This window comes from Coregonus lavaretus (assembly GCF_964263955.1).
Source record: "Coregonus lavaretus genome assembly, chromosome: 13".
Classification (NCBI taxonomy): Eukaryota; Metazoa; Chordata; class Actinopteri; order Salmoniformes; family Salmonidae; genus Coregonus; species Coregonus lavaretus.
Window position 1 is genome coordinate 7,294,170 of NC_140000.1, and position 15,182 is coordinate 7,309,351.

At 47.8% G+C, this 15,182-nt stretch overlaps 2 protein-coding genes across 4 annotated transcripts; one reads left to right on the forward strand and one right to left on the reverse strand.

Moving 5' to 3' along the window:
- Positions 1 to 70: 70 nt before the first annotated feature.
- LOC311139082 (uncharacterized protein) lies at positions 71 to 7,159 on the forward strand. 2 transcript variants are annotated; one of them, XM_084173962.1, is made up of 12 exons: positions 71 to 199; positions 455 to 542; positions 1,713 to 1,743; positions 3,213 to 3,296; positions 3,491 to 3,630; positions 3,738 to 3,863; positions 4,546 to 4,591; positions 4,697 to 4,756; positions 5,208 to 5,557; positions 5,642 to 5,746; positions 6,147 to 6,261; positions 6,380 to 7,159. In XM_084173962.1, exons 2-12 carry the CDS (start codon positions 456 to 458, stop codon positions 6,421 to 6,423), a joined length of 1,188 nt encoding a protein of 395 aa, XP_084030088.1. In that variant the 5' UTR covers positions 71 to 199; position 455; the 3' UTR covers positions 6,424 to 7,159. The 2 variants fall into 2 exon arrangements, with proteins under 2 accessions (XP_084030088.1, XP_084030089.1); XM_084173963.1 differs by having other exon boundaries at positions 90 to 199; positions 6,150 to 6,261.
- A 4,655-nt stretch (positions 7,160 to 11,814) lies between these two features.
- LOC311139758 (RNA-binding protein 12B-like) lies at positions 11,815 to 15,117 on the reverse strand. 2 transcript variants are annotated; one of them, XM_084174700.1, is made up of 2 exons: positions 14,983 to 15,117; positions 11,815 to 14,631 (listed from the first exon to the last, which is right to left on the reverse strand). In XM_084174700.1, exon 2 carries the CDS (start codon positions 14,598 to 14,600, stop codon positions 12,888 to 12,890), a length of 1,713 nt encoding a protein of 570 aa, XP_084030826.1. In that variant the 5' UTR covers positions 14,601 to 14,631; positions 14,983 to 15,117; the 3' UTR covers positions 11,815 to 12,887. The 2 variants fall into 2 exon arrangements, with proteins under 2 accessions (XP_084030826.1, XP_084030827.1); XM_084174701.1 differs by having other exon boundaries at positions 12,129 to 14,576.
- Between the last annotated feature and the right edge of the window lie 65 nt (positions 15,118 to 15,182).

Genomic DNA, 15,182 nt, shown 5'->3' on the forward strand with positions numbered 1-15,182 from the left:
ATATTTTTTTTAATTTGAACTCACATTTCCAAGTTCGATTACACAGGCAAACGCATAGGCTCACAAAATCAGATACGTCACGGGTCTTTCTATTAAGAGGTACACAATTGCGCGTGCGTGAATTTGCTAGTTGTTCTTTCTTCTTGACCCGCAAAATTCACCCCGCTCTGGTGTGCTTTAGCGAATCTTAATTTGTCAGGTACAGTTTTTCATGTCACTCCATACCACACCGTATTTCTTCTATAGTAACCATGGAGGACGTTGTCCGGGTAGCGTTACTATCTTGTGGCTGCAGCTAGCTAATCACCATCTTTGCCACCGTGCGTGGCCAAGTGGTTTTGCCCACAACAAGGCCAGCTGCGTTGTGTGTTTATTAGTCGCCCTAAACAAAAATGTGGACGATCTAGCTAGATATTAAACGCTGTCTTTATTTGTTTGTTTTGTTGACCCTCAGAATGCAGCAAAGCAACACTCCTAGGCCATCTTATGGCGCTCCACCACAAAAGAGGTCCAGGAACGCTAATGGAGGGGCAAACAACAGGGTAAGTCAGTCTCCCATGGTAATCATGCCAATTGTCCCCAGTTATATTAGGTTAGGATTATAGTTGTATTTCTAGTCATTCACAACCCAGATGAAGTTGATGAATCCCATCCTGAATAGTGTATATTGTGATAAAAAGGAATCCAAAACAGTGGTTTTGAGAGTAGTACTGTGTACGTACTCTCTGTGTATGGTCTTCTAACCTGTTTAATTCCTGAAGTTGTGGCAGTGGTATGGACCCTCACTAGCCGCCCTTGGCTGGACACTGCTGGAGTAGCAGGGTCTGATCAGAGCTCCCTGGTCTCCTAAGACTTAGTGTTTCTGTGGAGACGCAGCTTGCTGCACTGCCCCTCAATCAGGGCTTGAGTTACCCCATGACTACTGGATGCTAAAGAGTATTGTGGGCAGCAGGAATTCCAGTTAACTCTGTTACCAAGTGTAGAAGGGCTGCGACTAACGAGGGTAACAGGGGTTGGGTGTTTTCTCTGGGCAATCCCATGCCCTCTTTCTATTCAGTGGGCTGTCAGTCCCCATAGCTCAAGTCATTTATTTTCCTGCTGCGTTATAAGCACTAGGGCTCACTGGCAGCTTGGTTCTATGATGCCCTTTGTGACAGAGCTAGATTCTGATTGGAACACCTGACTAGAGTACTTGTACTTTCGTTTCAAGAGTTCCCTCATGTCACTGACAGGGTCATTGAGGAGAGGCTGAAATAATAATAATAATATGCCATTTAGCAGACGCTTTTATCCAAAGCGACTTACAGTCATGCGTGCATACATTTTTTTTGTATTGGTGGTCCCGGGGATCGAACCCACTACCTTGGCGTTACAAGCGCCGTGCTCTACCAGCTGAGCTACAAATGACCTCTCTCTCTCTCTCCATAGAGACGGGAGTGCAGTAGGGTTCTCCAATGTTTTTCTGCTGTGTTCCACCTGAAGCTTTTGCTTAAACCAAACCAATGTTTCTGTGCTGTGGTCCACCTGAATCTTTTGCTTAAACCAAATCAATGTTTCTATCCAGAACCCTATCTTAAGCTGCAACCCTCTAGGGGGTCCTGACCCACTGTTTGGGGAACAGTGCAGTGGGGTTTACCCCTCTGCTGCCTCCTCCTGTCTCACTAATGCCTGTCTGTCTCTCTCTCCTTCGGCCTGGTTATCCCAACTGACAGAGAAAGCAGCCTAACTTCTCTGCTGACATAGGTAAGTTTTGCCTCCACACAGCATCGCTGCCTCTGATAGGAGGTTGGGAGCTGTGACTTCACTTTTTTGCTGGTGGCTCATTGGGCAGGGGGCAAGTCCAAGCATGGGCTCTGGGCGCGTCTGAGATTCACTGCCGCTGTAAATGCTAGTCAACTTCAAGTCACTGTCCACGGCCTTAGGCTGTGTGGCTCACAAGGGCTTTTCCTTAGTGTTCATTTCAATGACTTTTTGGAGGGTCTGTCTTTGATACAATGTGCACAAATCTTTTTAGATGCATTAAAAGTAGTTTTATTTCATAAAACACTTTGGTCCATGATTTACAGTCTGAACAATGCTAGAAACCACAACCTTGAACCTGTCCTCATAGGTGTGCAGGTGTTCTCTGCAGTCCCGTAGAGCTGTTGCACCATATTGTTGCAGGTCAAATCACTAAGGGTCCTGTCTGGGTCAGATGTTGTGGGGCCACATGACTGCCGTGCATCACGTTGGTGGTGGATGAGATCGGATACTCCATCCCCATGCAATTTAGGGCTATCAGCCCCCGGCTAAAACATGTGGCCTCATAGGCCTATAGTAGTTCAGATGGGAAATGGATGCTGGCAGCAGGATTTTCTTTCGGGGCCTTTGTGGCCCTCAAAGAGTAGGAAGTGTTTCTCTCAACTCACTGCCTGCCAATGGGGCTGGGTTCCTCTGTGCTCATGCAAGAGTTGCACTGCTTTAATTGGACACAGGTATGGAGCAGTGCCTGATGGAAGTGAGAGAATCCTATAGCCCAGCTCTGACCTGTGTCTAGGTGGGTAGAAGAACTACAGCCCCCACAGTTTTCAGCAGGCCTCCATACCTCAGATACGCTTCTCTTCTCTGTAGTGGTCAGTACTATAACCCTTACATGAAACAGGCCCTGGTGTACCTTCCGGGCAACCTTCTAATGAATCATGATCTCGTGAAGGTGGGGCTCGAATTGCACACAGAGAATCAAATGAGGAAGTTATCTTTGATTACCAGCATCTTTGATTACCAGCCAGAGCAGGTGATTCCAGAACTCCCAACCAATCTGTGTTTTTAGCAGAAGCTAACCTAGCGCACAAATGTTAAGGATTCTTACCAGATGTTGTCGATGATGCGCGGCTGGAAATGGGACTATCCTCAGAGGCTCAGAAGAGCAGAGATTGTGTTTCTAACTGTTGTTCAGTAAATGAAGGACCTCTAAACTCCACTAAAAGTCTTTTGACTGGGGGTTTGTGTAAGGAATGCACACTGACCTTTTTAAAGCTATACCTTCTTTTGAAGTATACCTGCAGTGTTTCACTTCCTGAAATATGAGGCTCTTCGGCTATTGGCTGTCTGCTGGTCAGATGACTGGACGTGTGGACTCTTTGGTCTCCCCTGTCCGTGGGCAGGATGGCGATCTCATGATGCAGTCTCTGCCGTGTTTGCGCTTTGTGTGTTGACTTCTGTGCATTTCCCAGTGTTCACCACCAAGGCGGGAAAGGTCCAGACCATCCCCTCCTTGACCAAACAGCTGAAGGCCATCACTGGTGAGACAGTCATTGGTGAGTACCTACTCCATTGCACCATGGTAGATGCCCTATGCCCAAAGGGTCCAAGAGGTTTAAGTCAAGTCACTCCATTGCACTCTTTCACTAATATAGGCTTCATGGGGCTCTGTGATTTTCCAGTCTGTGATTGGTTGTAGATTTTTCCCTGCCCATGGTTGGTTGTGTGAGCTGTCACTCGTGTCCTGCAGGTCTTCAATATGTGTGGGAGTACCGCAGCCCCAGTAAGTCAGTCCCGCCCCACTACCAGTGTAAACTCTGCAAGGTGAGCCATCTGCAGACTGACATGCTGGCTCACATCAAGGGCTGGAAGCACTCCTTCAGATACATGGTGAGGCCCCGTGTATGTGTCACTATAAACATTCACAGTAAAGGCTGTTGGAACTACAGGTCTGTGTTATGATGCTGTATAACTGTATGGCCTCATCTGTTCTCCAGAAGCAAAACCATTCTGCCAAGATGCCCTTTGCGGAGAATGCTGCCACAAAGGACCATGAAGTGAGGAAGAAGGTGAAAGAAGCAGCAGCAGAGCTGGAGAAGGCAGAGGGCAGGGGACAGCTAAAGGTGAGAAGGGGGAGAGGGCAGGGGACAGCTGAAGGTGAGATGGGGGAGAGGGCAGGGGACAGCTAAAGGTGAGAAGGGGGAGAGGGCAGGGGACAGCTAAAGGTGAGAAGGGGGAGAGGGCAGGGGACAGCTAAAGGTGAGATGGGGGAGAGGGCAGGGGACAGCTAAAGGTGAGAAGGGGGAGAGGGCAGGGGACAGCTAAAGGTGAGAAGGGGGAGAGGGCAGGGGACAGCTGAAGGTGAGATGGGGGAGAGGGCAGGGGACAGCTAAAGGTGAGAAGGGGGAGAGGGCAGGGGACAGCTGAAGGTGAGAAGGGGGAGAGGGCAGGGGACAGCTAAAGGTGAGAAGGGGGAGAGGGCAGGGGACAGCTGAAGGTGAGAAGGGGGAGAGGGCAGGGGACAGCTGAAGGTGAGAAGGGGGAGAGGGCAGGGGACAGCTGAAGGTGAGAAGGGGGAGAGGGCAGGGGACAGCTGAAGGTGAGAAGGGGGAGAGGGCAGGGGACAGCTGAAGGTGAGAAGGGGGAGAGGGCAGGGGACAGCTGAAGGTGAGAAGGGGGAGAGGGCAGGGGACAGCTGAAGGTGAGAAGGGGGAGAGGGCAGGGGACAGCTGAAAGTGAGAAGGGGGAGAGGGCAGGGGACAGCTGAAGGTGAGAAGATTGACTTGATTCTGTATGGTCTTTCAGGTGATTCTGAAGGAGCCCAGTGAGGTCCAAGCGTTCGCAGGACTACGTACGTCTTTCTGTTTATTCTCAAGTTACTGTATGCCTGAATCTCGTTGTGCTCAGTCTGCGTTTAGATGTACTGTGGTTCTGACGTCTCTCCCTGTCATCACAGGTTCAGCAATCCCCAACATGGGGCCTCCAGGAGGGATGGGACCTAGAGGACCAAAACCAGGTGAGAGCGTGTGTGGAGAGAAGTGGAAGGTGATAGTCTCCCGTGGGCAGATTCTGAATGTAGACCGAGATAATCTGCAAGGACTGAATGGGATGCGTGAGATCCGAGCAGCATTAGTTCTGGTTTTTCGTCACTGGTTATTTGTCCGTATCGGGATTGGGCGAAGGCGGTGCTTAAACTGCTTCGCCTCGAGTGCTTTGCGTGTGGAGGCAGGCTTTAGTTGAGAGTTTCCATTTGCTAGGGTGGAGACTTCCTTTTTTGTTGTAACTCTCAATTTCTAACGTGTATAAATACAGAAGTTAATCACGCAGCTGACCAAATTACACAAGATTTTACTTCCGGGTTAACAGAGATTACTGAGGTGATAAGACTTTTGTTGTGAGCTTGACTGGGGTATGTTGGGATGCAGTGTTGTTTACTAGTCCAAATACATTATTTTGTCTCCCTCCAGGTGGCAGGTTTGCAGAGCCTCTGTTCCCAGGGGAGTTCCCTCTCCAAGACGGCCTCCTCGACTACCCCATGGGTGGTATGGGGGGCTACTCTGACCCCCAGTCTCGCTCCAGCTTCCGAGGCTACCCTGACAATATAGGGGGTCAGAGGCTGGGGGGTTCAGCCGATGGCTTTGGGCTGGGAGGGGGAAGGGACGGTGGCTTTGGCCAGGGTGGGCTATTGGGGGAGAGTCCGGGAAGCCGCTACCCTGAGGAGTTCAGAGGAGGACAGATAGGTAATGGATCAGGCCAGGGGTTGATGGGAGCAGTACCTGAAAGCAGCAGCCTTCCCTCTACACTGCTCAAATACCTGGTGGGTGGAACCGCTTGTGTGAGACTATGCTTTCTTGTGTTATTTAAACGTGCTGAGTGTTGAGTGTCTGATTCCTGTGTGTAGGACAATTTCCAGATCGAGAATGAGGGCGATGCTCAGATCGTGCTGAAGGTGACACAGAAGCTGACAGACGTCCTGATGGACTACAGACTTAGGAGTGTTTCCTCGGTATGCAACGCACACACACACCATGCTCTATGTCAGCTGCAGTACCAGTGTAACATGAAGCTCTCAGGTGCTTCCTGCAACAGGAACTGGTGACGTGAGGGTAAATGGCAGACTTGATTCAGAGCCCTGTAACCCACTTCCTGTCTGGCCATGTGTTCAGTCACTGATTTATTGCTGTTGATTATGGCATTACAGGGTAGTGCTCTAGAACCTTCTGTGTTCTCTCCCCAAATGCATCCTAACATCCCACCTCCTCCTTACTGTGGCTAAACCTGTTCCTATTGTACTCCCATAGACGTAAGGTAGATGATGTGATTCAGGAAACCACAAAGAATTCCTCAATAGTTGGTCGCCTTTGATGTTGTTTTTTTATTCAGTGTATGTGCGTTTGTGTCTCCAGCAGGGTCCTAGTATGAAGAGCAGTTCGTCGCTGGGCTCCATGAGCTACTCCGATTCACCCAGAATGTCTAGCGGTAGTGACCGCTTCTCAGGTGGCCTCTCTGGGAACCTCTCCGGTACGCACAGCCTCAGTCAACAAATTAAATACACACACATCCAGCCTTTTAATGGCTGTAGTTTTGTTCAGAAATAATCTACAGTACATCAGTCATCTATTTTATCTCCTCTCTGCAGGCCCTTCCAGATACTCTGATGGTCCATCCAGGTACTACAACTAACTGATCCATCCCCACGTGACACAACCATCTTCCTGGGATAACCCATCCTCCGCCCCCCCCAAGATATACCCTGAGAGTCCATGGGGTCTGCAGCTGTCTGTCTAGCCACTGAACAGAGGATTTGTTTTTTTTTATAGTTAAAATGTTCCTTCAAAGCAGAAACTCTTAAACAATTGTGTACTTATTAGTGCAGACTTTGTTTTTATAATAACTTTTCTTTTGACATTAATAGGTTGGACCAAAGTTTGACTTTTAGTTTTAACCATTGTCCGTATTCGTATGTGATTTTGGCAAATATTTTACTGGGGTTTCTTGGATATCTTGTGTTGTGTTTAGAAATGACATGTTTGAGAGAATAAGTGTCAAATGTTTAGGGAAAAATATGTTTGGAGGTAAACGGGTTACTGACGTACTGAATGCTGTTTGAGTTGGTCATCCTCGTTTTCTCCACATCAGGCTTCACCTGCGGGATCATCTGAGACAAGCCACCCCGACAGCTGTGTTTCTGTCTAATTAAAACTCATTCTGATTGGCTGGGCCTGAACGGAATCCCAGGATGTACAGTGCATTTGGAAAGTATTCAGACCCCTTCACTTTTTCCTCATTTTGTTACATTACAGCCTTATTCTAAAATGGATTAAATAGTTCTCAATCTACACACAATACCCCATAATGACAAAGCAAAAACAGGTTTTTGGAAATGTTTGCAAATGTATTAAAAATTTAAAAAAGATCACATTTACATAAGTATTCAGACCCTTTACTCAGTACTTTGTTGAAGCACCTTTCCCAGCAATTACAGCCTTGGGTATGACGCTACAAGCTTGGTACGCCTGTATTTGGGGAGTTTCTCCCATTCTTCTCTGTAGATCCCCCTCAAGCTCTGTCAGGTTGGATGGGGAGCGTCACTGCATAGCTATTTTCAGGTCTCCAGAGATGTTAGATCGGATTAAAGTCCGGTCTCTGGCTGGTCCACTCCAGGACATTGAGACTTTTCCCGAAGGCACTCTTGGCTGTGTGCTTAGGGTCGTTGTCCTGTTGGAAGGTGAACCTTTGCCCCAGTCTGAGTTCCTGAGTGCTCTGGAGCAGGTTTTCATCAAGGATCGCTCTACTTTGCTCCGTTCATATTTCCCTCGGTCCTGACTAGTCTCCCAGTCCCTGCCGCTGAAAAACTGTGGAAAAACATCAAAACACCATGATGCTGCCACCACCATGCTTCACTGTAGGGATGGTGCCAGGTTTCCTCCAGACGTGACACTTGGCATTACATTTTACATTTACGTCATTTAGCAGACGCTCTTATCCAGAGCGACTTACAAATTGGTGCATTCACCTTATGAAATCCAGTGGGACAACCACTTTACAATTTTAGTATTTGTTTTTTGTAATTTAATTTTTTTTGAGTATTTAAAATGTTTATTTGTTTGATATATATATATATATATTTTATTTATTTATTATTTGTATTTGTCTGTTTTTGTAAATTTGGTAAGAATAATAATAATTGGGGGGTGGGGCAGGGGGGGAGTTAGGATTACTTTTATACTATCCCAGGTATTCCTTAGAGGTAGGGTTTCAAGTGTCCGGAAGGTGGTCAGTGACTCCGCTGTCCTGGCGTTGTGAGGGGGCTTGTTCCACCATTGGGTTGCCAGAGCAGCGAACAGTTTTGACTGGGCTGAGCTGGAACTGTGCTTCCGCAGAGGTAGGGGGACCAGTAGGCCAGAGGTGGAAGAACGTAATGCCCTCGTTTGGGTGTAGGGACTGATCAGAGCCTGAAGGTAAGGAGGTGCCGTTCCCCTCACAGCTCCGTAGGCAAGCACCATGGTCTTGTAGCAGATGCGAGCTTCAACTGGAAGCCAGTGGAGTGTACGGAGGAGCGGGGTGACGTGAGAGAACTTGGGAAGTTTGAACACCAGACGGGCTGCAGCGTTCTGGATGAGTTGTAGGGGTTTAATGGCACAGGCAGGGAGCCCAGCCAACAGCGAATTGCAGTAATCCAGATGGGAGATGACAAGTGCCTGGATTAGGACCTGTGCCGCTTCCTGTGTAAGGTAGGGTCGTACTCTGCGAATGTTGTAGAGCATGAACCTACAGGATCGGGTCACCGCTTTGATGTTAGCGGAGAACGACAGGGTGTTGTCCAGGGTCACGCTAAGGTTCTTTGCACTCTGGGAGGAGGACACAACGGAGTTGTCAACCGTGATCATGGAGCGGGCAGTCCTTCCCAGGGAGGAAGAGCAGCTCCGTCTTGCCGAGGTTCAGCTTGAGGTGGTGATCCGACATCCACACTGATATGTCTGCCAGACATGCAGAGATGCGATTCGCCACCTGGTTATCAGAAGGGGGAAAGGAGAAGATGAATTGTGTGTCGTCTGCGTAGCAATAATAGGAGAGACCACGTGAGGATACGACAGAGCCAAGTGACTTGGTGTATAGAGAGAATAGGAGAGGGCCTCGAACTGAGCCCTGGGGGACACCAGTGGTGAGAGCATGTGGTGCGGAGACAGATTCTCGCCACGCCACCTGATAGGAGTGACCTGTCAGGTAGGACGCAATCCAAGAGTGAGCCGCGCCGGAGATGCCCAACTCGGAGAGGGTGGAGAGGAGGATCTGATGGTTCACAGTATCAAAGGCAGCAGATAGGTCTAGAAGGATGAGAGCAGAGGAGAGAGAGTTAGCTTTAGCAGTGCGGAGAGCCTCCGTGACACAGAGAAGAGCAGTCTCAGTTGAAAGACCAGTCTTGAAACCTGACTGGTTTGGATCAAGAAGGTAATTCTGAGAGAGATAGCAGGAGAGTTGGCTATAGACGGCACGCTCAAGAGTTTGAGAGAAAAGAAAGAAGGGATACTGGTCTGTAGTTGTTGACATCGGAGGGATCGAGTGTAGGTTTTTTGAGGAGGGGTGCAACTCTCGCTTTCTTGAAGATGGAAGGGACATAGCCAGCGGACAAGGATGAGTTGATGAGCGAGGTGAGGTAAGGGAGAAGGTCTCCGGAAATGGTCTGGAGAAGAGAGGAGGGGATAGGGTCAAGCGGGCAGGTTGTTGGGTGGCCGGCCGTCACAAGTCGCAAGATTTAATCTGGAGAGAGAGGGGAGAAAGAAGTCAAAGCATAGGGTAGGGCAGTGTGAGCAGGACCAGCGGTGTCATTTGACTTAATAAATTAGGATCGGATGTCGTCAACCTTCTTTTCAAAATGGTTGACGAAGTCATCCACAGAGAGGGAGGAGGATTCAGCAGGGAGGAGAAGGTGGCAAATAACTTCCTAGGGTTAGAGGCAGAGGCTTGAAATTTAGTGGTAGAAAGTGGCTTTAGCAGCAGAAACGGAGGAAGAGAATGTAGAGAGGAGGGAGTGGAAAGATGACAGGTCCGCAGGGAGTCTAGTTTTCCTCTATTTCCGCTCGGCTACCCAGAGCCCTGTTCTGTGAGCTCGCAATGAATCGTCAAGCCACGGAGCAGGAGGGGAGGACCGAGCCAGCCAGGAGGATAGGGGACATAGAGAATCAAAATATTCAGAGGGAGGAGAGGAGGGTTGAGGAGGCAGAATCAGGAGATTGGAGGGAGAAGGATTTAGCAGAGGGAAGAGATGATAGGATGGAAGAGGAGAGAGTAGCGGGAGAGAGAGAGCGAAGGTTGCGATGGCACATTAACATCTGAGTAGGGGCAGAGTGAGTAGTGTTGGAGGAGAGCAAGAGAGAAAAGGATACGAAGTAGTGGTCGGAGATTTGGAGGGGAGTTGCAGTGAGATTAGTAGAAGAACAGCATCTAGTAAAGATGAGGTCAAGCGTATTGCCTGCCTTGTGAGTAGGGGGGGACGGTGTGAGGGTGAGGTCAAAAGAGGAAAGGAGTGGAAAGAAGGAGGCAGAGAGAAATGAGTCAAAGGCAGACGTAGGGAGGTTAAAGTCACCCAGAACTGTGAGGGGTGAGCCATTCTCAGGAAAGGAACTTATCAAGGCGTCAAGCTCATTGATGAACTCTCCAACGGAACCTGGTGGACGATAAATGACAAGGATGTTAAGCTTGAATGGGCTAGTGACTGTGACAGCATGGAATTCAAATGAGGAGATAGACAGATGGGTCAGGGGGAAAAGAGAGAACGTCTACTTGGGAGAGATGAGGATTCCTGTGCCACCGCCGCGCTGACCAGATGCTCTCGGGGTATGCGAGAACACATGATCAGACGAGGAAAGAGCAGTAGGAGTAGCAGTGTTTTCTGTGGTAATCCATTTTTCCGTCAGCGCCAAGAAGTCAAGGGACTGAAGGGTAGCATAGGCTGAGATTAACTCTGCCTTGTTGGCCGCAGAACGGCAGTTCCAGAGGCTACCGGAGACCTGGAACTCCACGTGGGTCGTGCGCGCAGGGACCACCAGATTAGAGTGGCAGCAGCCACGCCGTGTGAAGCGTTTGTATGGCCTGTGCGGAGAGGAGAGAACAGAGATAGACAGATAGCATTCAGGCCAAAGAGTTCAATCTTGGTTTCATCAGACCAGATAATCTTGTTTCTCATGGTCAGAGTCCTTTAGGTGCCTTTTGGCAAACTCCAAGCAGGCTGTCATCTGCCTTTTACTGAGGAGTGGCTTCCATCTGGCCACTATACCATAAAGGCCTGAATGGTGGAGTGCTGCAGAGATGGTTGGGGTTATGGAAGGTTCTCCCATCTCCACAGAGGAACTCTGGAGCTCTGTCAGTGACCATCGGGTTCTTGGTCACCTCCCTGACCAAGGCCCTTCTGCCCCGAATCTGGCCAGCTCTAGGAAGAGTCTTGGTGGTTCCAAACTTCTTCCATTTAGGAATGATGGAGGCCACTGTGTTCTTGGGGACCTTCAATGCTGCAGAAATGTTTTCCAGATCTGTGTCTCGACACAGTCCTGCCTTGGAGCTCTACGGACAATTCCTTCGACCTCGTGACTTGCTTTTTGCTCTGACATGCAATGTCAACTGTGGGATCTTATATAGACAAGTGTGTGCCTTTCCCAATCATGTCCAATCAATTGAATTTACCACAGGTGGACTCCAAACAAGTGCAGAAACATCAAGGATGATTAATGGAAACAGGATGCACCTGAGCTCAATTTCGAGTCTCATAGCAAAGGGTCTGAGTAGTTATTTACATTTACATTTACATTTTAGTCATTTAGCAGACGCTCTTATCCAGAGCGACTTACAGTTAGTGACATTATAATTTTTTATTTATTTTATTAATTTATTTTATTATTATAAATGCACGCATGACTAAGTCGCTTTGGATAAAAGCGTCTGCTAAATGGCTTTTTTTTTTTTTTTTTTACGTAAATAAGGTATTTCTGTTTATTTTAATACATTTGCAAACATTTCTAAAAAACTATTCGCTTTGTCACTATGGGATAGTGTGTAGATTGATGAGGGGAAAAATGTATTTAATCCATTTTAGAATACTTTCTGAATGCACTGTATGGTGGCTTTTGTTCCTTTGCTGTAAAACTGGAACTGTGCATCACCCAGGGGATTCCAGGAGGTGTATTTTATCATCTGAGCCAACAGAGTTAGTAGGTAACAAAAAATAAACTGGCTCTCAGGGGTGCCGTCTATGCTTCTCCAGCTGTGTGAGAAATGTTGCTGGCTCAAGTTATGACCTTAAATCTACCATATCAAAAGTAGTGAAATTACATACTATCATACTAGAAATTGAAAACAGTTTAATAATAAATAAAATGAGTTTGAATCAAAATCAGGTAGTTTTGGTAACATTTAATTAGTGACAAAAATATTGACAACAAAATGTTTCATAAAGAGTAATTTCTGTGTAATATGATTCCAATAAAGAAATAAACAATAAGGAATGTCAGAAAACAAATGAAATGCTGTCCTGTAGATAGTCTGATATACTGTTGCTGGTTTTCAAACATTGTCACGCTGTTGCACACTTTGAAATGCATTTAGTCAACCTGCAGGTGTAGAATGATTTGCTGCATACATCCATTGGTATTATAGAAATATTAAGGGCCTCTGTACCATGGGAGGTCTTGAAATTAAAGTTGGAATCATTCAGTAACAGTGAATGGATATTGACTCACATCCAGACTGCATATCCAGTGAAGACTTGCTGTCCAAATGTAACTGTTGATGACTGAAGGGTATGGGGTTGTAACACTTCCCAAAGCCACTACGACTCAAAGATGCTCATTCCAGTGACGAGCTCAGTCCTTAAGTGCCATCTTTGGAGTTTTAGGGCCAATCTCAGATGACACCCTATCCCTCATATAGTCCACTACTTCTGACCAGATCACCATGTGGCTCTGGTCAACAGTTGTCCAGTAGGTCTCAGTTGGTAGAGCATGACCGTTGCAACGCCAGGGTTGTGGGTTCGATTCCCACGGGGGAACCAGTAGGGGAAAAAAGTATGAAAATGTATGCACTTGTAAGTCGCTCTGGATAAGTGTGTCTACTAAATGACTAAAATGTAAATATGAGGAGTAGGTTGTCTTTCCTCATGGATTCCTTTTCAAGATGTCCTCCATCTGCTGGAAGCTGATACAGGTGAGAAGCACTCTGGTTCCCATGTATGTCTTGCCATGTTGTTTCTGGGCCCGTGTAGCAAAATCCTCAGTTTTAAACTGAGCCACGGCCTCACCGATGCCGTTGCCTTCTTGATCATGCAGCATGTAGATAAACTGCTCAGCCAGAGGGAGTTCGCAGAAAAAATCTCTGATTTCCATTTTCGTCACATCTGATTGGAGGTTTCGTATGTAAACACATGTCTGTCCTGTGGGAAACTGACTCACCCTGGGTCTCTCAATCTGATGTTTCTCCTCCTCGCTTCGCTCTGACACCGCTGCCGTTGTCTTGGGGTTGCCATGGTGTCTTCCAGTTGACAACATGGCTTGCATCTTCTCCTTGCTGACGGAGGAAACATCTATGGCCTGGGAACCAACATGGCAGCCGTTCAGGTTCAAAGCATAAATGTAGTCTTCCGTTTGGTCGAATACTACAAACGCTGTATCTGTCCTCTGGCTATCCTTATACAGTAAGTGTAATATTTTGCTGTTGGCGATGTTCGGACAGCCAAACAATTCTTTTATCTCAGTCTTCGTTATTGTTTTGGATAGATTTTGCGCCATGATACAGTACTCCACGCTCGACGAAAGGGACTCACAGGATCTGGGCCTCTTGGGTGACCGTGACAGCGACCGGTCCTCGGAGAGCCTCTTGGCCCAGGTCATGGGTGTTTCTCTGTCAGGCTCATACAAGCTTTGTCTTTGGGTTCTGTATGAGGGCCTTGCCCTTTCCTGGGTTTGGTGCTGCATTTCCTCTGATTCTAATGAGGGTCCATCTCTCTGGATTGTATACGAGGGTATTTCTTGGGATTTGTACGAGGTTCTATCTTTCTGGGTTGTGGGCCTATACAAGGGGTTTTCCAAGGGGTCATATGAAGGGTTCTGACACTGCTGGATGGCATAGCGCCACAATTCCTCAGAGGCCCCACGGACCTCCACACTGATGCGGCCCAGTCGCTGGTGGTTGAAGCTCAGAGCGTCACATGCGTCCTGGGCATGCCCAAACTTTACGAGGCAGCCATGGCTCACGCCCAGCTTCACATTAGCTATCACATCCTGGACCAACAGGCCTTTGAAGAAGTGGCAGATCTCCTGCCTGGTGACAGTCTTTGGCAGGCCAAAGAGCCTGACGTAGCCTGGCCTTGGACTGTAAGCCTCCTCTGGTCTCCTTGGCTCACCCACAGGCACAGCTGTGCTATCGACCCTGAGCACAGGACCAGGTGCTGCTGCCGCATTGTTGTGCTCTCCTGGCTGATTAGACTGCAGTCCTTGGATAGCAGCAACAAGGCCGATCAGTAGGGCTGTGGCAGGGTCGGGCAAGAGCGCTTCCGGGGGCGGCAAAGGCTTCTTCTCAGGTAACAGCAATGGAAGGAGCTTCTCCCTCTGTAGTTTGGACTCCATTTTCCGTTGCAGTTCTGCGATGCTACTAATATGTAGGGTCACCGGAGACCCTCGAAGAATAGTTCCAGAGCGCCGCATTGCATGCTGGCCATCTCTCTCTGTAGTGAACACAATGAACGCTTCACCAAGGTGTCCTCCTATAATGTATACACCACCTTCTGGGATGTACAAGTTGGTAAAGAATCTGCGTATGTCTTCAGTCCCGGCCTCAATGTTCAGACCCTGCAACCGAAGTATTATGGTCATATTTTGCTTCTTTTATCTGGCAACCAGAGATCTGGAAACAGATAAACAAACGGTCTTTAACATGAAGTAGAAATAGAGTTATTTAATACATTCTAAGAAAAGCAACAAAGGATAAACATTTGAATGGGCACATTATTATTGCTTATATTCTCCAAATTCCTGAATTTCCGTTGAAATGAAACACGTTTGGTAAACAACAGGATAACTGATGAACGCTGGCACGTGGGTGATTATTATGAAGAACACCTGGTTGGCTAGCTAGTTAGCTAGTCCGGGGACACAGTGGCTGTGAAATGAGACTAGCTAGCCTGCCCTGTGCCACGAAATTTTAGAGAATATTTCAGGTAAAAAGGTAAACAGCTCAACTCCTCAAATTACTCACCAGATGTCAACCATAAAAACTCTGGCTTCTTTGTATTTTAACCTTTATATCGTAATTATCTTTGATGCTGACTAACGGAAAAGTTGCCCTTCTCGAGCCCGACCATACTCTTTGCATGATCTGCCGCATGCGCACGGTTTTATGGGGAGGGAGGGAGGCGCGGTCAAAATGGCGCGAGCACGCGCCCAAAAAGCCAGAAG

Coding starts and splice junctions, on each gene's coding strand:
- LOC311139082 (XM_084173962.1), top strand. CDS start 456: ATGCAGCAAAGCAACACTCCTAGGCCATCTTATGGCGCTCCACCACAA. Junction 3,864..4,545: donor AGGGCAGGGGACAGCTAAAG/GTGAGAAGGGGG, acceptor ATGGTCTTTCAG/GTGATTCTGAAGGAGCCCAG. Junction 5,747..6,146: donor GACTTAGGAGTGTTTCCTCG/GTATGCAACGCA, acceptor TTGTGTCTCCAG/CAGGGTCCTAGTATGAAGAG.
- LOC311139758 (XM_084174700.1), bottom strand. CDS start 14,600: ATGACCATAATACTTCGGTTGCAGGGTCTGAACATTGAGGCCGGGACT.